Below are 22,806 nucleotides of genomic sequence, written 5' to 3' on the forward strand. Positions count from 1 at the left end.
TAAAGCAATATGGTTTACAGACTATTTCATCTTACATCATGATATTATTCCATTCACCCTCTATCTAATAATGTCTGATTAAATGAAATGGAACACCAGGGTGTTTTTTCTCAGTAATTTATACCAGGACATTGTACACTGTTCTTGAGACTAATATTTCACAATCATGGTTGTAAATTCAAACACTGTGATAGAAATCAGATGTCAAGCAATTACGTAACTATCAGAAGAATACACATTTTAGTTTATTTTTGTTCAAATTTGTAAAACAGTCTATGGGATAAATGACAGAATAAAAACTAAAGTGAAAAGCAAATGCAGACTGCGAGGAACATGCTTTTCAGCATGTATAAAGAAGCAAACCTACAGAACCTGTAGTACAAAATACATTTTCTGCTAAAGACCCTAACACGTCCTTTTTTTTCCTTTGCAACTTTGGCAAAGAAGAAATGGGATCTCAGTGCTAAACACATAAATCAGTTTACATTTGTGACAAATACTATTGAAAAGAGTCAACCATGTAAATCAGGATTTTGTCCAAAATTCCCTCACCTATACCAATGAATTAAAATTATATTTGTGCACAATGAAATTTTAGATAACTCACATATTACATCATGACATATTGTTGGTATAAGTACTGATAATAAATGAAAAACTTGTATGAACAAAACTCGTTCCTTAATGTAATTAAGATTTATGACTGCCAGCCTCACAAGACCTTTAACATTTTATTAACAATCATTTTGGACATATTTTACTGGTATTATGTGTTTTACAGTGTATTTTTCTTTGCCAAATGATAATAAATACTTTTGCATCATTGCAACTACATTTACAATGAAGCTAGAGTAGCAAAGTTCAAGGCCTTTAACGTCTCAGAAGCCTGGGCAACTCCTTCTAGACAATGACATCGTATAAACTATATAAAAACAGCACTTAAAAAAAAAAAAGGACAAATTATATCAACATTTTTAAGCATGTACTTTGTTAGTAAAGCAAGGTCTGGAGAGTAATTTTCTTAAAGACCACACCAATTGTGGTCAGCTTATTGTTTTCACCATCTCTCCCCACTCCCAGTTCTCACAAAGCAGCAAAGCAATGCATAAAACCCTACAAGTCTAACCACAATTCTGAAGTTGGTTTCGTGTTTCATGGTCTCTCTGCCCACCAAAACTACGAACTCTGCTACACCCTTGAGCAACCATCTCTCTCAGTTGCTGCAATCACGCATTTCTTAGAGTAACACCTCCCCTGTCAGTATCTCGGTGTGATTAAGCAGATCAAGTTCTTTCCCCCTTTCAGCTCAGTCCCAACCTGACCATTTTACATTTCACTGCTTTTAGCATTTCCCTTTCACTTCATTAACCTTATTACCTCTGTCCACTATCTAAAATCTTACTGTCAGATCTTCCTCCACATTGGTCCTGTGTGTGGGAATCTATGAATCTGTGTCGAACATCCCCCTACATCCAACCCACATGCTCTTAGACAAGCAGTTTTCTGTTGGGATCCAAAACTCAGCTATCAGCAGAAAAGGAACTGATAGGATTACGTAGCAGGCCATGGACAGCAGGAGCTGGGAGAAACTCCTTACTCTGAGGAGCCTCATTACAAGACTTGTTAATATTTAGCTATGTTTGACTGTCCTGCCTCCTTCAGCAAGATATGAAAAGACTTTGTGGTGATTTTGTCAGATGATGTAGAAACCCTTTCATTCTCTCCACGCCATGTAGTCCTCGCTACGGGAAAATATTAATGACCTTGTGTAATTGCAATAGAGAATTGTGTAATCCTTTAGTTAGCATAATCTGTCCCCCAGTTAGCATAACCTGTCCTCTTCATCAACATGTCCTGCCTCCAAGACCCTTATATTGCGTGTCGCGTGTTCAATAAATATTCCAGCTTCTATCCTCTACCTGGGATCATTTAGTTTTTGACCTCCACAGTTTTCCATTAAATTTGCATAGAAAATGTGCATTTTTTTAGCACAGTATTCATCAAAAGACAAGAACTATCTTGGTAGTCCTCCTTCTGTTGCACTAAGTTAAGCATACAGTCTGCACCTAACAAATACAAACATACAACAACAGGTATTTGACTATCCCTGTAGTGAATAGTTGGTTCTAGACTAATCCTTGACACTTGGCACTAGTGTTTCTGGCACCTACTTATTCATAATGATAAGTAAAATATAGTTTCTTTTCTCCTTCCTCCTCAATACTGTGGTGTTTCTTACTTCATGACGCAGACAAGTATCATCTGCCAAACCCATGACTACTCTTTAGATACTCTTGCATATCAGAATGCAAGAAACATGCAGTGTAATTTTAGAAGATAACATTTTCAATGTGAAGAGAAAAAGCTTTTATAATAATATTGTAAATCCTATGCGTATTTGTAAATTATTACTGAAATACAACTCCACAGTAATTCTTTAAACTGTTGTGTGGGAGTTGAGACAAAGGAATGGGTGGAAAGAAAAAACATTATAGTGTATCTGTTTATAGTCACACCATCAAAAGGACTACAAAACTGCATGCTCTGAAGAATTTGCTAGCCAACAGAACAAGCACTCTAAATGCTGCCTTTTAATTTCTAGTCTCACAGTTTAGTTGGTTGCAGTTTAGGATCCAGAGGATTTAAAACCTAACCAAACACTGTGAAGAGTAGCGCACAGAGAGAGCAAAGGTCCAGCAAGTAGCTTTGGGCAGACACCAGCCTAGATTCAAAAAAAGAAAGGGGCTGGGGAGGGCAGCCAGCTGTCGTGTATGTGGTGATATCTATGCCCAAGCTCAGGTGAAGTGCAGAAAGCTCACTGTCTGAACATCAGGAGAATAGAAATGGAATATGTATAACAGGGTGACAGCATCACTCAGTTCTTCCAAACCCCACTTTACTCTAGTGAGGAAGGCCACCTCGATTTCCTCATCCCTTGACGTTGTCACCCTAGTGCTGCAGTAACGTAGGACATCACCAGCTGCATGCCAGTGAACTGAGTCAAAGGTGCTGCTCCCTCTGGAGACCAGGCATTGGTGGTAACTAAAGCTAATACATTTTTCTCTCATACTGCAATGGTTCATATGTAATGACAGCAACTGTGTCCTCAGCTGGCAAGAGGAGAACCCCTTCAAAGAGTTGCTGGCTTGCCCACATCTAGTACAGCATATCCCTTGGTTCTCCTCTGGCATCACCAAGCTGAGACACACAGCAGCTTCAGGTGTCTCCAAGATCAGTAGAGACTGGTACCACCTGACCCTCTCCCCACTCTCACCTGCCCATTTATAGATATGGTTTAGTCATTTTGAAAATATCTGAACTTCACAAAGGTCACACTATACTGGTGAAACTGAACTGATTCCTTCCAGAAAAATTACATCAAGAAAAAAATTTTTGAAAATATCTAAGTTGTTTTGGATCTTTCTTCCATATGTACACATTCACTTGTTCTACCAATATTTCAGACACACACCTCTAAGTAGTACTGTTTTCAAATGTTGCCCCTTAACAACCTCAACCCCATATGACAAATGACTTTTAAGTTGTAGCTATTGCATACCCAGATACCAAAGTGTCCAAAACACATGACTGAATTAGGGTGCAACAGTCAATTAGTCAGAAGCCAAACTATGGCCAAGTTCTCCCTACCAGAATGAAATGCTTTCAGTCAGCTCTTAGGTTTTAAGCAGGCAAATCAAGTTTTAAAATATTTGCCAAGCTTTACACCACAACATCTAGCATGGACTTTAGTCTTAAAATTTGGTAGGCCCTCTGGTGGTTTAAATAAATAAATAAACAAACAAACAAACAAATAAATAAAATTATCAAGTTACAAAGAGAAATTTTCCTTCATATCAGTTTCTTATTGACTGTTTTCATCATGCCAAGACCTCTGTTTAAGAACAAATGAGAGCAATATTGCCACTCCCAGAAGGCACAGGATAAAAGACAACTCTGCCAATTAATAGCACAAAATCCTGTTACTAATAAAACAAACACATCCAGAAGGTACTACTTATTTCAGCAAACATAGACACAAATATGTTAAAGAAAATACAACATTTCCTAACAATGCCAATGTTCCTTCTTCACCCTTTCTCTTGTTTCTTTTTCACCATTTCTCTTTCTACTTCTCCTTCCCTATCTGTCATGAAGTAATAGGCTGGCATTCTCAAAACTCTCAAAACCAAAACTCTCTAACAATCTCCTAATTCTTCTAAATACACTTAAATTCTAGCAGCAACAGGCATCAGCTCACAGTCCCAGGAGAGAGGCTCACAGATTGCACTTAGAAACCCTTCAACATATTGGAATGAATAGCAAAACAATCCACATGGAGAAAATGTGATAATGGAGCCATAACGTGATGGCATCAAGCTCTTAAAACATTTCTCCTCAAAGCTCTATTGTATGCATGATTTACTTTGAGCATAGGGATGTCTGGAAGCCACATCAAAGAGCTAATGGATAGACATTTTGTTAACATATGTAGAACTGATGCCAGGCCATAAAACAACATTGTACTGAGTATTACACATCTTCAGAAAAGTCTGGTTGGTTTGTGTTTGTCTTTTTTTTTTCCTGGGGTTGGGATGGGCTTTTTTAGTCTACAAATTATTTCTTCAGTTATGTGCATGAGTGCCTAACAGGCTCAGGAGCCTGGAAAATTTTTATGTTCTCTTGCTCCCTGGATCTTTGCCCAGTATCACAAAACCTGAGAGAGGGCTGATCTTTGAAACAGGGAAAGGAAGAAGAATGAAGAAGTAAATAAGCAGCTATTTCCTTTGCAGAACAGATTCTGTTACATCAATCACAGGTTGGTAAAGACCTTCACAAACTACTACCTTAGCATCTCTGTTTCGCAGGTCATCCCTAAGACTCATACTTTCAAAGGGCTGTCCAAACTTGGCTCTGGCTACAGTACATTCCTCAGTGGTCTTTCATGCTTGTGGTGTTCAATAGAGTCACTTTTCAAATGGTACATACTGTATATGTGGCATTCCATAAAAACAGGAGGCAAAAAGCTTTGTAGAGTGAACTCCTGGAATAGTTCTTCAGGATTCTGAAAAAGCCACTTATGAGCTCATCTGTTTCTGCTCTAAAGTATTTATGCTAGATCACAGAATAAAGAGCAACCATTCAATTGATGTACTTTGTAGGGCACTTAGGAAACAGTTTTTTATCACTTAGTAACTGTAGGATAAGTAAAACAGCACTGCACACCAAGAAATACACAGCATGAAAAGACACTGAAAGTCAGGATTATATAGAAGAGTTATATCTTTATCCACTTTGATACCTTTTCACTTAAGTATTTTGTGGTTCCATGTTTGGCACATTAGGTACATTGAAGCTAGATTAACAACAAATAGCTGCTATTTATAGCATTTCCCCAGAGTTAGGAACAGTTGCTGCTGCACTTTAGGACCAATCATGTTACATCTGTATTGAAATAAGAAGACAAACATGTTTTACTGCCAGCTCTGCCTGAATTTCAAATGAAAACCACATTAGTTAACTTGTGAATTTCTCAGTCAGTTTCCAGTGTCAACTTACATAGTTTAAATAAAACATCTCACCAATGCACAATACAGTGCAAAAAGATGCTAACAGCATGGTCCTAGGTGCAATAGCGTGCTTCAAATACTCTTCCAAGATAACAGCCAGGAATGGTCTGCAAAGGTCTCTAGCCTGCAATAGCCTGGACCTCAGCAAGTTCTGCCACCATACTTCTCATTTCAAAAACTCTTTGGCTCAATTGTCAGTAGTCATACAAGCTTAAATATGTTAAGTCCAACAACCCACAGGTTTTCTAGTCTTGCTGCTGTCCTAAGCACTGTGAGAATGGGATCCCAAGTGCAGAAAGGCTGCAAGGGCATCAAGTCATAGCATGTTTGATGCCACTGCTTCTCATCTGTTTATAGGAAGAAATCATAGAATCATAGAATCAGCTGGGTTGGAAAGGACCTCCAAGATCATCAAGTCCAACCCTTGATCCAACACCGCTGTGGTTACTAGACCATGGCACTAAGTGGTGGCACCAGTCTTACCTTGAAAACCTCCAGGGATGGAGAATCCACCACTTCCCTGGGCAGCCCTTTCCAATGCCTGATTACTCTCTCTGCAAAGAATTTCTTCCTAATATCTAACCTAAGCCTCCCCTGCCAGAGCTTAAGACCATGCCCTCTTGTCTTACTGATAGCTGCCTGGAAAAAGAGATCAACCCCCACCTGGCTACAACCTCCTTTCAGGTAGTTGGAGAGAGTGATGAGGTCTCCCCTGAGCCTCCTCTTCTCCAAGGTAAACAATCCCAGCTCCCTCAGCCTCTCCTCATAGGACTTGTGCTCGAGTCCCTTCACCAGCCTTATTGCTCTTCTCTGGACCTGCTCCAGCACCTCAATGTCCTTCCTGAACTGAGGGGCCCAGAACTGGACACAGTACTCCAGGTGTGGCCTCACCAGCACTGAGGACAGGGGAAGAATCACTTCCCTGGACCTGTTGGCCACACTGTTCCTGATCCAGGCCAGGATGCCATTGGCCTTCTTGGCCACCTGGGCACACTGCTGGCTCACGTTCAGCTTCTTGTCAATCCAAACTCCTGGGTCCCTTTCTGCCTGGCTGTAGGGCAGATGGCTGATGTTGAATTCATTATCTTATAGGCACAGGCTCACCTCCTTTGGGCAGGTAATCGTGCCTCAGAAGCCACTAACTGAGGACTTCACGACTGATGAGGATGGTGGATGTCTGTGCTCAAAACATGCACAGTCATGCCTGCTCTGACATTAGCAAGGGTCTTGTCTGGGGAGAGCAGCCCTTTCCTAACTTAGAAGTAATAACAAAACGATAAACAGAAAAGAGACACTAGTGAGACACTGAACTTCACTGATAGCATGACAAAATCCATTTCCTTTTTCTGTTCAGAAGCTTTCTACACCATCTGAAAACTTGACACTGCAAAGTTGCTATTTGCATTAGGTTTCACTGTACAATTTTCTTAGTTGAAGCATTTGCTTACTGCCTACTGGCTGGTCAAACAGAAAGCATAAAGCAGAAAGGAAACCTGAGGTATCAGTGGGTTAATTTTTCAAAAGTATTTGTGCATTCGGTACAGAGCTGCCTCAAAAAGCAACAGGACATCTGCACTCATGTCACATCATTGCCTCTGAAGATGAATGCATCCCTGAGAGCTTGATGCTTCACAAAGCAGTAATCACATTTCTTTTACTGCTTTAAGTTATTCAGAAACATAAACGTGTTGAAGTTAAGAATCGGTGCCTAAAATAAGGAGTGCAGGTTTGACAATTCTGAGTAGCAATTTTGGTGATATCAAACATTTCTTGCAGCAGCAATGACTTTCAGAACACAGTCTAAAATACAACAAACCTTTGGGAAAATATATCAGAAATATGTCAATTATTTTTTTTCTGTTTTCCTTACCCCCCACGACCACCCCAATTGCTAAATGCAAGAATCCACATAAAACACCTGGAAAAATGATTGAAAAAGGACAAACTGAACTGAAAATGCTACAAAAGTGGTCAAATAAAGAAAAAAAGGACAAAACCAAAAAAGAACCCTCCAAAAACCTCTTAAACAGGGAAGAAAAAACAATAAATTGCTTTCTCCTCCAAAGGATTTGAGTAATAATATTCAACATTGCTTGTTACAGATAAAACTGTCAGACAAATATTATTTCAGTTCATGGTGATTATTTTTATTAAATATGCTAAAATCCCATGGGAGAAGTTAATGAATTATTTATAAATCAAGCAGCATATTAAATTCTGGTCAACATATAGATGAACACAAGCACATCTAAATGTGCAGTTACATCTCAAACTGAATCACTTTTCACCAGACTTCTTCAGTGTCCTACAGCGACCTGCATTTTCAATTAAGTTCCAGGATTTTAAGTTATAATTTGTGGCAATACCTCTGACCAGTTATCTTTCACAGGCTTCAACCTAATTTCAAACTGTTTTGCTTTAGACCTTTGTAAGAGCAATACCATCCACTGCTGATTTCTCACCCAGAGTTCAGAGATCCAGATTTGCTTTTGTTTCAGTTTAAAACTTAAACTGAAATCTGGTCCGTGGAAATGTCACCTTTCTGTTGCCCTGGATTTGTACTGCATTTTGAAACACTTTGGCATAAAAGGCATTGTAAGAGTTTGGGTCTGCGGTGTATTTTATTGCCTAAATAGCTACATGGTTCCTATTCTTACTAGAGTAACGCAGTGGAATGAGTGGTGAGAAGCATCCATTAAGGCTCCAAGAGGAACTGAGTACTAAAAAACCTAAACATTCACTTGTTTTATTTTCCTGTTTCTTGGTTACATTTTGAAAGTGTGTCCACTACCACTTCTATTAACATCAGCAGGGGGCTTGTAAATAAGCCTTTACCCAGTGTTTCAAAAAGATTAGCTTCTTGGTGGAAGAAGCAGAGAGATCCCAATCCACTTCATTAATTAAAGAGACAGAGCAGGACAGCAGAGAGAAAATCAAGTACAGGCAAGCACCTTAACATATCTTTGAAGTCTACATCTGAATACTTTATAACCTGAACTGAAATGTCAAATTTTGGAATACACAAAACATAATTCAGGAAAGATAGCCAATCAACTGGTCAGAAACATGGTTAAAAATGCAGATGACAAAATTAAATTAACTGCACCCTAATTTAGAAGCTGGAGCATTTAGCTTGGTAAATATGTGTTTCATGAAGCTAGACTCACAGGTGGTGGGATGTAAACCAATCAACTATGGGGGTAATTACTTTTTCCCTGCTCGAGCTTCTGAAACTGTACATTCATGCTAACACTGAGGATCTCTAGACACCACAAGCCAGAGCTACAGAACTACCATCTCCTAAAAGATAAAACCTTTCAAGAGCTATGCCTGGTTTAAAGGTAAGAGACAGTAATTCCATTGAAGCTATAAAACTAAAATGTTTAAAAAAATTGTGGATCAGTAGGTACTATAGTGGAGATTTCTAGTGCTGCTGTAATTGAGGTTACAGCAGCATTTTCACAATAAACTATATTGCCAGAAAAGTCATTCCATGCTGGAAGCTGACATAGAAGACCTCATACCAGGCACAAATCCTTCAAGACCATGAATTTAGGTTGTATGATTTTTAGCTAAGAATTTGGAAGAAAAGAGAAAGCGAGAAGAAAAGTCTTATAAATGGAAACCAACAATGTAGGATTAACTAATGTTCAAACAGAATTGGTGGATACTTTTCGGTGCAGATGGTTTATTCCTCCAAACACACATACAACACCTGTTCAACGTAGCAACAAAACCTGTCACCTGAAAAAGACTGAGAAGCTCAGATGTCCGAAATGTAGAAGAGTAGGTGGATAAAAGTTACTTGTTGTAGTGATTTCTTAGAAAGGGTCGTTCTTTGGGTTTGTTTTTTTTTTATTTCTAAAGAAAAAATAAGTTTCTTTTTGTATAGTCTCACTCACCTGCTCTGGGTACTTGCTTCCAACTATCTCTGCCACGGTGTTAAAAGATGGAGAGTCTGGATAGGTCTTAGCTCCCATCTTCAGGTGCACAACAATCTTAGTGCCCCGGAAAGACATCCGTGACATCATTTCAGCATCTTCCACGGAGATGCAAGCAGTGGGGATTTGGGGTACATCAGGCTGGTAACTCTGCCCCCCCGTATGTGGGCTATTAAAAGAAAAATAAAAACACAGAGTTAACAACTTAGCTCTGTAATTGTTTTTATCACTACCACAGAATTATTAAAAAGAATACATTCACAACTATCCCCAGTAGACTCTCAAAAAGGGTATATTTACTATTTTTAATAAACCTTTCGATAAAATACATCAAGTGCTTTTACACTAATCAGAATATCTGGCTGTTACTATTATATATGTCTGGAAATCTATTCTGTGTCAGCTCTATTTAGGTCATTGTCATGCTTTGACATGCTCTGATACCACACTTTCTTTGCAGTTTTATCAGGAAGAAAAGCAATGAAAAGTCTGTAAGTGAACAGTTTACAAGAAGTACATTCTTTTTTTCCCCTGTGACAAGTAATGAAATGAAAATTCACTACTACATTTTAATGCTATTTTCCATATACTATATAACAGAATTGCAGAACAGTTGAGGTTGGCAGAGACCTCTGGAGGTCATCTGGTCCAACCCCTCTGCTCAAGCAGGGCCACCCAGAGCCAGGTGGCCAGAATAATGTACAACATGAAAATCCTCACCTATGAGCCTTCTTAAAGTAGCAGACACTTTTTTTTTTTTTTACATTTAAACAAAAAAAATCCCAAACAAACAAAAAACCCACCCAAAAAAAGCCCAAAATCTGGGTTATTTTTAGGTCTTCCAGACTGGAAAAAAAAACCCACCTAATTTCTGGAGATGTGGTGAGGAGGAAGAGAGAAATCTACTTTGTAAAGTTATAGATTAGGTAAAATGGGACAGATTATTCAGTTCTGTTTGTTTAGAAGAATAAATCCTTCTCAGCAATAATATAATCAATAATATAACTCACAGAGTAGATACGTATAAATATTTATTTGACAAGAAAATACTAAAAACAGTTACAGAGGTCTTAGAGGAGCTGCTGCAGAATACAAATAGATCTGTTTATAGGTGGCAACAGCTCAGGAGATTATTGTTCCTAGTTGTTTACAGCTGAACCTCATACGAAGGCCGGTGCCTCTTCCATCAGCTTTGCAGGTTGGGTGACCCATAGCTCACCTCTGGAATAAGTTACCCTGGTACTCAGAATGTCTTGTGCCACATAATCCTCCCTGAGTGGGATAAACTTATGTAGACTTATAAGTTCAGATCTTCTTTTTTCTTTTTCTTTCCTTTTCCTTTGTCCTTGTAGGAAAAAAAAAAGAAAAAAGAAGGCAATCCTCATCCCTACTTTTAAACTGTGATAATTTGCTGCATATGTTTAATATTTCTTTGAGTGTTTGAGGATATACCCAGCATGTTAACCAGGAGACTTTCCAAACAATGTAAAATAAACAACACACTGGGAAAAAAAAAAAAAAAAAGAGAGATATGACAATTTCATGTATTAATGTTCAAAAAACCCCCTACATTCAACAACTGAGCAGCAGCAACTCTTTTTTTTCTGCTCATTTTAAATGAATCCATTCACCTGTGTCTTCTGGCAAGATTATGTCCTAGTACTAACATGGTGTGTACACTGAATTGCAGTAATTCAAGTTTTATCACTGATTTCACTGTCCTTGTTATTTCCCAGATGCTCAACAAAAGAAGCCCCTAAAATTGTATTTGTTTCTCCAATATAAGCAGCAACTACATTTCTTTCAGATGCTCAATCCCAGCGTTCCACCACAGCTGTGAACAAAGCTTCTGACAACCTGCTGAGATTCACACGTGCTTACACACCCCAAATGAACGAACACTTGCAGGTACAAAATCTACCCAGCTAGTCAAAAAATAAACCTGTAAGTCACCTGGTAGTGCAATTTTTATGTTCAAACTACTATTTTGCCAAGCTTACAAAGGTCAACCCAACTACCAAAATTAAGATATATTGGCACAGGCAGGCAGATACCAGGACCTGAAGGGAATGGATGACTGTCCAAATGATTGCTACAAAAAGGGAAATGGACCCTAAGCATTACCAATACAAAGGCACAAAACAATAACACAGTACTGTATATTCCTAATGCTACAAGACAAACTCACATAGAAAACATTTGTGGCAGACACTAAATCCCGGGAAGCACCTGATTAAAGTTTACATACATGCAAAATATGCCATGTATTAAGTATAACATCTACATAATAAATTGCTTAATAAAGCATCAAAGAGTACATTAAAAAAAAAAGTAAAGCAAATTAAGGCCCTTTTATGCAGAGATAACCAAGAACTAGAAAGGCTACTGACCATATGGCAAGACCTGAGCAAGAATTAACTAAACAAAATAGAAATTACTTGCAGACTCTGTGTGTAACAGATGGAGAGAAGCATTCCTGAGTTTGGCTCAAAATAGGGCAAAAAGGATGTAGTCCAGGAGAAAGAATTCTTGTACTGGGGGCGAGGAAGATATTTTCCATTGAGTCTGAATAAACATGACTTTTTGACTATTACTTCTAAAGAAAAAGGATTTTTCTTAAAAAAAAGAATCTGTTATATTTACCATTCCCTACCCCTTGAAAAGGAAAAGAAAAGCAAAGCATCACATAAAACCAGCTAGAGAGATCACAGAGCAACCCTTACTTGAAATCAGCATTCAACTTTACAACATTGGTACCTACAGGCAAGCAAGGTGCCCCTTCATTGTCATTTGGTCCTGACATTCTTGTTCAAAAGCTGACAAGATTCAGATAAATAAAGTGGATGAATTTTGCTTTTGATAATCCCCTAGATTTCACATCTCAGAAAGGATTTAAGAGAAATATCATGGTATGAATAACATAGCAGAAGAACGGCTCCAAAAGAAAAAAAAAGCATTTTCTCTGTTAGAAGTGCATGTCAAATGACTAGTAAGGAACAGATGAGGTTTCTATCCTACAGGCAAGTGTAAAGGAAGAATAAAAAAATCAAGAGACAGTTTCTCTTCTGAGTAAAACAATCAAATGTGGAGAAACTAAAAATGTGAATGAAAAGATGTGTTGCTGGTGTCAGGTCAGTTCTAAGTCTTATTACTGTGGTAGCTGACCTTGCATGCTTCTTTACTTTGTTCCTGCACTTCCAACCCTTATCTCTAAGATAAGCTAAAATGCCCAGGGAAAAATAATCTGTGTAAGAACTAGTGCTTCAAGCTAAACTGGATACTGTGATGGAAAATATATCTCAAATTAAAGCCTCATGCAAAGATAGCAATCTCCTAAAGAGAGAAGTAAGCATGACATTACAAGAACTCTAACATATCTAAAAGAAAAAAAAAACAACCAAAACTTGATTATACAAAAGCTTACAAAGATCTACTTCAGCCATAATGTGTATGCACACACACCCAATGCACCATTCTTCACATCAACCTCAAAAAGCAATCTAGGGTTTGGAAATACAAAATGAATGTTATGGAAGTGTCTTTAGTTTACTCACACAAATAAAACACATTGCAAGACTCTAATTACATATCTGACCACCTATTTTCTACAGGACCCATGCAATATTCACTGTACGAACCACATGTAAACTAAGAGTTCATATTAGATCAGTTTGTTTGTTATTATTGACTTAAATCATAAAATACATTCATTCATGAATGAAACCATGACTGTATTAATCACTAGCTGTAGCCATACCAGGATCACAGCCTTAACTCTCCATAATAGCCTCACATCCTCCTCATACTTTGCTTTTGTTTTTATACTTATATATTCTAATATCACAAAAAAATCCCCCCATATACAAAGCTTTACACTTCAAAGTGAGTGAAGAAACATACTGTAGCAAAACAGAAGGGAAACATTCTGCTTTTGTGCTCAGCTATGGAGAGTAGTTATTCGAGTGCCTCACTTTTGTAACTTTCTCTGCATCAGAAGCAGCATGGCAAGGCCTGAACTCTAGTCAAGTAAATAAATCCCTTTTTCCAGCACCATAATGTCCTTACAAAACAAAACCTGTCCTTGTGTGCACTCAAACTGTGTATTCTCACCACTATCTGTATAGAGAGGCCGAACTGTAATTGCAATTAGTCAAATGTCAAAAGTATTGTTAATCTTTTCAGAAGAATTAGGTCTATACAAAATAAAATCAAGACTATTCCCTATTTACAGCCACTTGGCAAAATATAAAAGAAATAAATTCAGCCTAATTTTGTGCTTCTGTCATCATTTGTCCCAAGATTCACTTGCTTCATTTGCTTCTTATATTGTCTTTTTAGGATTTGATTTGCTGGTTTACAGTAAGTTGAAATGATAACAAGACTGTTAAATTCGAAACCAAACAGAAATATGCACAGAAAATTTTAAGAAGCTAAGGAGTAAAAATACAATACAAATATGGAATTAATAATAAAGCAGTCTGCTACCAAAGTTAGAATATTTGGAATCTAGCCATACAGTCTCTTCCAGATTGCTTTGTACCAATCTTTAATTGATGTAGCATCTGCACAAGTTTAGTGAAGTGTAAGAGAGGCTCCAGAAACTACCAGCATTACCAAGGAAAATTCCCTTTGAAAAAGAACACAAGATTACTCTGTTACCACATGGACTCCATTTAAATTAATATTCAGAAAACTGCATTTAATCAGTACTAGGCACCCATTAAAATTAGGCTTTACCAAGCAAGCATAATAGCTTTGCCATGATTACATATGTCCCAGGTTACAGAATGCAAACTAATGTTTGTATTCCACTATAATATTCAGTACCACAAGCACCAAGGGAATTCTATGGTAAGTGCAGAATTTTTTTAAAATAGCATGAATTAGATACGGGTTTTCAAACAAGAAGCAGAAAACAACTGTGAATGGTAAAATGATCAAATGAAGAAATTTGAATGAATTCCAATGAATTCCACCCCAGGACTATCCAACTGCTGGGAAAGTAGAAAAGTCCACACAAAGCTTTCCAAGGATCTGTAGGAAATGGAAGTTTGCATCATCTGCTGTCCAACTGAAAAAGAAACTTGTTGAATCTTACAGACATGAGGTTGACTCTCCAGCAGCTGAAAACATCTTGAGGGAACTATTTAATTCATACACCTGTTTGGCCTCCTTCTGCTCAATATGAACCACCAAGCTCTGTCCTCCTGTATTTACATCCCTGCCTTGTGAGAATGCAGCTGCCTGCTGCATGCTATCATAGAGATGTTAACAGAGGGCTCCTGAAGGGAATACCAATGACAATCCTAATTGCCAGCAGCTGCAAGGCTTCTGGCTTCATGGGCTTTTTTTTTTATTTTCTTGTTGAACTCCTGGCTTCCCAGACTTGAGCCAGAGCCTTATTTATATCTTCACTGACACCCCTCTATCACCAGAGACTAGTGAGCAAACAAGAAAAACTTAAAAAAACCTCACTAAGAACAGATGTTGTATTTTATACCTACAGGAAGGATATAAATAAGTCCAAACAAACAAAAAAATCAAAAACCAAAACAACAAACCCCTCCATTCTCTTTATTTGGAAAGCAGCAAATCAAAGATGCATCACAGGGCTAGCAATACAAAAGCAAACTAAGTAACAGCTAGCTGTCTAGAATACTGACCTGGCCTTCCTACTTCCTCCATTTAATGATGTTTTTAATATTGATAATCAATTCTTACATTAAAATTATCAGGCACAAAAAGGTGTGAAGAGGCACCAGAGCTTTCAAGGTAGGATCAATCACCACATCAGTACTTCCAAGTCTCTGATTCATTGCAGACAGGAAGTAGCAAAGAAGGTCAAGATCTCACACACAGAGGCATATACCTTAAGTCACCAGAAACGTGAGTCTCCTCTGACACTGAATTTAATACATCATGGGACAATAGAGGGAGGTTCCTCCTCCTTTCAAAACATGGTCATGGTAAAGGATAACATGCAGTCAACATCCAGTGAGCTGAAGGAAAACGGTAGGAATGGAAGATACTGGTCTTACCACCAGTAAAAAAACCTCTCCCTTTTAATCAGCTGACCACAGAGGTAAGTAAAAGGGAGTAAGGTCTAAAAGGAGGCAGGAGAAAGCCTCAAACTCACAGAAGAGTGTGTGGATGGTGTTTTTCTTCTTTCCTTCCTTCTCCACACCACACACCATTCAGAGCAGTATGTTCTTTCGACACTGACCTCCTTAAAAAACTGAACTACAAACCTATCTTAAATGCATTTAAAAATACTTTTCCCCTTCAATAGGTCAGAGTGATGCAAGCAAAGCCTCATGGAGACACATTTTCAAAGTGTAAAAAGGAAGACTTGAGCATCAACAGGAAACAGAGGCAGTCTAGAAAAAAACCGTAAGGTAGGAATGGGAGTGACAGAGGGGAAGTGACAGAGGGGGACAGCAGAACACAGAACAGTATCACAGTATTAAAGGCAACCACGCGAATGGATAAAAGGGGAGACTTTTTAAAAGTAAAAAACTACCGTAGAATAAGATAGTTATTATCACTTTAGATACCATAGAATTAAATCACAGAAGCTAAACAGATGAGAGGAAACAGGGAAATCTAGTCATCTTTTGTTTGTGAGTATAGCACTGTTTCCACTGAAAATCTGTGGCAACACTTCCATTAACCTCAATAGAAGGGGGCGTGGGAGAGGGTAGAGTGGGAAAAGGTTTTAAAACCCAACTGGATATGAGAAGAAAGAGCAAAGGGCCTGACTGGATTCAATATCAAGCCATGAGCAAACCAAAAGCCACTACAAGACATCTGTCTGGATGAGCCCCTATATTTTCTGAAGAAAATCAAAACTCTAAAACATTTTCACTACATAAATGCTTCTTTTGCTCCCACAGATCTAACTTCTATAGAATATTAAACACCTTTTTGCTGTTCTATTAACCAATCCAATACCTTTGCCATTCAAGTAAAAAAGAGAATAAAAAATATGTTAGTAAAAATAATAAGAGATGGGGGTACCACTTATTTTTCCCCTCAACTGAGAGATTTTAGTGTCACATGAAAGGGACTGTTTTTACATCACCTGATCATTGTATTTGCCTGTTATCTAGTTTACAGATTATACAATGACACTTGTGCATGTAAAATGCAATGTAAATGCCTAAGTGATAAGAAAACTATCTAATAGTATATTACACTTATTTGATAAACTTGTTCTCCAATAAACGGTATGCTTTTATTTTCAAAATTCAGGCAAGTCTTGCCTATCACTCCAAAGTTACAGAGACACCTGGAATTTTTCATTCTTGATCTTGACATCCATTGTAAACAGAAAAGTTCTTTTTAGGAACAGAATATATTTTTAAAGCTTATTATAGTATTACAGCTCCTGTAAACTAGGACTTAAACATCGAGCACAGTAAAATGTCATGCCAAGTGTGAGTGTTCTTTCCCCAGCTGTATTTGTTGACTGTTGACTGTGGCAGATTGTCCCAAAAGCTTCATAATCTACATAAGATGAAATAAAAAATGTCCCAATAGGTGTGTCTTTCCTCTGAACAGCTCCTTTACTGGCAATTAGTGTTGTGACTGGGAAACAAAGAGTGTCAGGCTGAAAAAAAAATCTTTGCAGTGCAAACCATGTTTGAGAGAATGATTGAGTAAGTTCTGGGAATCTTCTCATGCTACAGGTTTCTTTGGGAGCATGCAGGAAGAACACCCAGTACAGAGCAGTCTTCATGAGGATATTAATGTTGGGGTTTTCTGAGGAAGTAGTTGAGTCTTTAGAATTCAAGTCATTTTCCTTCCTCAAAAGGAAAAGGGAAATTGCTGAAAAAATGCAACACTTTCTCAGTGTTTTGGTTTTGATATCAAGTTTGTTGTGATCTTCAACGTATACTGTATAGTCATATTATTTTGCTTAATGTTTGATGGTTTGTGCTCTTCTGATTTAATCTTGGTGATACACTGATTCTTTCATCATTTGCAGAAGGGGAAGGAGAAGATTATTCTCAATGCCTCTCTTACATTTTAAGGATTTCTTTAATATCTAATAGTGCCTAGGAGTCTGTGCTAGAAAAGGGATTCTCGGAAGCAATACAATTTTCACTCATTTTCATCAGTTGATCCATGTTGCTCAGGAAAATGTTGCTGGAAAAAAGGTTGCAGGCTGGAGGCTTTTGTTAGACTGTAGAATAACGACAATGACTTTTGTAGTCTGTACATAAATCAAAATGCACAAGTGATTTTGGACTTTAACCAATAGATACAAGCACACAGCCGGTCAGATCTAATGAATTGTGGTGGTTGAGGTGATATGAATTTAGGGACACAATGAAATTCCAAACTATCTGAAAAGTGACAGCCATGAGAATGCCAGAACTCTCCAAGCTCACCTCTGGTAGCTCCAGGAGAAGAGGCTTGTCGGGGTGACCATGGGCTTCCCCACTTCCTCCTCACCCATCTGTCCAGGGTCTCACTCATCTGCTCAGGCAGCCTCTCCATGAGGAGAGGCCTGCAGTGAGTCACCTGCATTCATGGAGTGGTGCACACCCCACAGCCTTAGGGCTCAATACACTTAGTGCAACACTGCAAGGCAGTAACAGAATAAAAAGTGGGAATTTTCTCCCCAGTGTTCAAATGCTAGCTAGGAATTATTCCCCCCCCCCCCCCCCCCGAAGAACACTGTGCAGGAAAATTATCTTACTGATTGTGAATGATAGATGTTAACACTGAGACCATGTATATAACTTAACAAATAATATAAATAGAAAATCTGTTCAAAAACTATACCTACTTAGAAAGAAATGCATCATATAATTTTTAGAAGCAGAACTCTGTTCTACAAGCTAATGTACACTGGCTAAATTACCTTGCAGCTGTCAAACTAATTCCATCTCCTTCATGCTCTTTCCAGTGGCTTCAACTCTCTCATGGTGAGTTATTACTGAGTTGAACTCAAAATCCAGATCCTCTGAGCTACAGTCAACTAATTATTTCTAAACATTTACATTTGAAAGTACGATATTCCAAGGTAATGAACTATATTCTCTGTCATTCACCTCCTGCCAGAGATTTCCCACAGATCCCAGTTAGGCCAACCTGAAATCTCAATTTAGCTGAAGTTAACAATCAAACACACTACATTTTATTTCCTAATAAAACCCCATGGTTATATTATGGATTATTTATCAGCAGTAGTCTCCCACTGTTATGTAATAACACAATTGTTACTTGGTTTTGGCACAGGCAAATTTTTGCAGAATCTACTATTGACTACTTAATCACAGGTTAGAAGAGTTGACTTTTAATGCTGTCTTCTTTACAGTAAACAATGTACAAATGTTATTTTTTAACATTCAAAAAATATTACCACTGCTTGCAAACAAGGAAAGAGAGATATTACTGTGAGCTACTCAAGATCCCACAGGGACACAAGGCAGAGCGATGAATGGAACTTCAGAATCCCTGGTTTTAGTTGACTCATATGATTATTCTCCCTTGTCTGACAAAAGTATCTTTTGTTTTCTAGTGCACAAACTTCTAGAATCAGTCTTGATTTTCCAGAGCTAAACAATACATAGTTTTAATATCTTTTGTTGAGGTATTTTTTGTGTGCTTCACAGCCACCAGCAAACTAAGGAGAAGAAATCCAAATATAAGTAAGTCAGAAACAACTGGTTATATTCTGTTTCTTATTCTTAGAATAAATGTTCTTCTGTTGCAATCACAATAGATTAAAAAGCCATAAATTGCAGTCAAAGCTTAATCCTACTTAATAGTAGTAATAATGAAAAGAAGCATATAAAAGACGACCCCTCTCTGTTTCCCAGAGTATTTGCAGTATTCATATTAGACAGCCAAGGCAGAAGTACTGTGAAGAGTGACCAGGAAATCAAGGTAAGGTGAAACAGTTTAGCAGAAGCCACAGACACTAGTCACCTACCCAGCTAATGGGAACAATCTATAAATATCAAAGGCCAGATTTAAAAAGGCATATTGGAAGAGAACAAAGTTACAGATTTAGGTTTGTACCACCCACCTATATAAAGAAACAAAATGAGAGAAAGTATAAGATGCCTGAAGGAGAGGACAACAGGCAAGTAATCAAAGCTGGCAACACTGGCAGAGCAGAGACAGGAGTTGGCACCCCTCACTTAATAAACCTGAAGGAGAAGAATTTTCACCATTTAGCCCTAGCCTGCAGGCAAGACCAAAGAATTAGTATTTGATGCAACAAGATGGACACAATAAGAGATGCACAGGTGACTGATTGGATTTGAAGGGGAAAAGAAATCTGGAGAAAAGGATTTAAGCAACTGAAATGGTTACACTTGCAAGGCACAAGACTGCTTCTACAGAGAAGAGCCCATTATTACTCTTGGCCATCGACATTAGGCTACATCTAGAAAAAAATTATAAACAACAACTGTGGAATAATTGGCTCTGACTTCCTAAAAATTTGTGTGCCATAAATAAGGGGTTTCACCATACAAATAGGTCTAGCTAATCATACGTAAATGTCTGACACACATCATAGTAACACAGCAGGGTGAGGCCATCCTACGTGAAGACAACATTTCATGAAATAACACAGAAATACCCTACCATATGGGCAAGCCACAAGCAAGACTGTGGGAAGTGGAAGAAACAGCAGAAACGAGAGGCCCCCTATCCCCTGAAAAACAGTGCAGGCATTCTTATAAAGAGAAATCATAATATGTTGGAGTAAACCATACAAATTTAATCACGTTTAAGCAAATAAAGCAAAACAAAATGAGGAACTGGCATTTCCAAATCCTCTGCATGCATCAGGAGTTGAGCAGAGAGACTGTGGATATTAACGGTTGAGTTGCACATTAAATATATTTTAAAATTGGCACCTATATCTGGTTACCTGTTTGTTTTGCATGCCATAAGTAAAAAGTTACGTATCAAAATAAAATATTATGTTGCATACATGAGATAGATTTTGAAGCACACAAATCCAGCCAGAGTCCCTACATAAACCTGTGGTCACTTTTGGAAATGAGCAGTGAACCTTGAAAAGAATACTTCAGATGCTTTAGATCAGATACAACATATTTCATAAATAAAACTTCGATATATTCAAGTGGAAATGGTTCTGTAGATAAATTTTAGTACCATCATCAATTAAGAACAATACTAAATAGAATAAGTATCTTGAGTAATACAGAAAGTAGAAACTATATTCAGTGGTAAATACAAACTGGAAAACCAATTATAAGACATGAAAATAATAAAATTTGATACGCAGGTGAATCTATACAGTAGACCTTGTACAAGCTGTTTCAGCATCGCCTGGACCAAAATTAAAAAAGTGAGTTGCTTGTTGAGTGTAACTTGAAATGAATGTGGTTTACTCCTTTTTTTCTTTTTAATGAAAAAGAAGAATATTAGACTAGGACACCCCCAACACCAATTCTATACCATTCTGGCACAGCCATTCTGGTAGTATTTAATGTTTTGCACTTGCCCAGAGCCACGTGCTCATGTGCTCTAGATATGAACACTCCAGATAAAGTCCTAAGTGCTGCACTTACACAGAAAAAACATGGAGAATTACAGAGAAACAAAATAACAGTCCACATACTTCTCAGATCTTATCAGCAGCTGAAAATAAATACACACATTTTGAAAATAATTCACTGGCACTGTATTACTTAGATCCCTCTCTGTAATCGCTAGCTTTTTGTTGTTAGGTTTTCCTTCAGTCCTCTGCAATTATAGTCACCACATACTAGTGAGACAGTTGTCAGTGTAATCAAGAAAACTGAATATTGTAAGAATATTAAAACAAACCTGCAAGTGATGGATCAAGACATTACAATCATTGCAGAGGGTTCTGAACTTGCTAACAGGGCTTTCATAGGCACAGCAAATCATACAGATTCAGAAGGGGTTGGCAGCACTGAAGAAAGCCGGAGCTGATTAGGGAGAAACAGGAAATCACAGAAAACTGCTGAAGTTCCCAGTGCTCAACCAAGAGCAAGCACAGCTGTAACTCCTTAAAGATCAGTACAAGAAACCCAAGATTTGGCTGTTTTATACACTCAACATCTTTATATACATGAACCGTAATGCAAAGGCAGAATAAAACTGTTCCTTTAAATCTTATAACTCCAGAATATTAGCAAACCTAATCAGTGGGTGCTCATGGTACCCAAACAAGATCAGAGTTAACCACAACATGGGTGGCCATCTAGTCACCAACAAAATGAGTGACTCAGTAATGGTAGGGGAGTGGCTAGGCCAGAAAAGAAGAAAAAAACTTTTGAATACTACTTTGATAAAGGTTTGCCTTGAAAAGCTATCGGTGAGGAAGCTAAGATTTCAATAAGGCCCTTATCCTTACAGCATCTTTCTGGATAACAGAGTCTGTCAACAAGGATGTTACTAGCCTGTCTCTACCAAAGTTACAAGACACTGTTTATGTTACTGTACACTAAATGGATGAAACTCTTCACAATTACATGAACGTATTCCTGAACAGGAGTAGTCAAAACCAGGAGGAGTTAGAGAAAGTGCTTGTAAGTCTCATCAGCATTTTACTGACTTTGTAAGAAAACAAGTATGCCAGGTGTGTGAAATTACCCAGAGGCTTCAGATGTCACATGAAGCACTGTCTACTGTAAAAAAAAAAAAAAAAACAAAACCAACCAAAATACAGAGTTAAGCAGTTCAAAGCAAAAAGTTTGGCAAAAGCCAAAGAGAGATTGGGATTGAAGAAACATCATCTACAGATTTCTCACTATTATGAAGTTACCTGAAATCTGATTCCTTAATCACTGTGCAAATAGCAAGAACCACTGTACAATATGATCAGCTCCTAAAACACAGGCTCCATTTCTTCTAACAACATCTAAGTTCTCTTGGTGACAGATAGGATTTGCCCAAAAGTGAGCACAAAGACTACACTGAAGAATTCAGTCTGGCATGCTGGCCTTAAGGGAACATAGGAAGCAAAGTAAAAATTAACAAATTGTCAGTCAACAACATATACAGACACCCAGGAGGGAAAGCCTCTAAGTGCAGGGTAAGAAAACAAATCCCACAGCACACCACCAATTCATATCTCTAAGGGCAGCAAGACAACATGCACAGTGCTATAAAACATAACTACAATCTTTCCACAAGCTCCCCAGAGACTTATAAAACATGGTCTGCTCTTATTTCCTCTTTCTACACCACAAATAAGAGTTTCATCCTTGTTTGCTGCTCACTTAGTAGAACAGGAGACAATACCGCTGTATCCTATTGCCTCAGGATATTGCTTTAGG

General features: G+C 37.9%; 1 protein-coding gene across 3 annotated transcripts in view; it reads right to left on the reverse strand.

Annotated features, from left to right (window-relative positions):
* CPQ (carboxypeptidase Q) overlaps positions 1-22,806 on the reverse strand; it is a 147,659-nt gene that overhangs the window by 83,441 nt on the left and 41,412 nt on the right. For all 3 annotated transcript variants that reach the window (XM_064648164.1, XM_064648144.1, XM_064648153.1), the window contains exon 4: positions 9,470-9,677. In XM_064648164.1, coding sequence (XP_064504234.1) covers positions 9,470-9,677 — 208 coding nt within the window. The remainder of the gene's footprint in view (positions 1-9,469; positions 9,678-22,806) is intronic.

Source organism: Pseudopipra pipra, chromosome 1 (genome assembly GCF_036250125.1).
Source record: "Pseudopipra pipra isolate bDixPip1 chromosome 1, bDixPip1.hap1, whole genome shotgun sequence".
Lineage (NCBI taxonomy): Eukaryota > Metazoa > Chordata > Aves > Passeriformes > Pipridae > Pseudopipra > Pseudopipra pipra.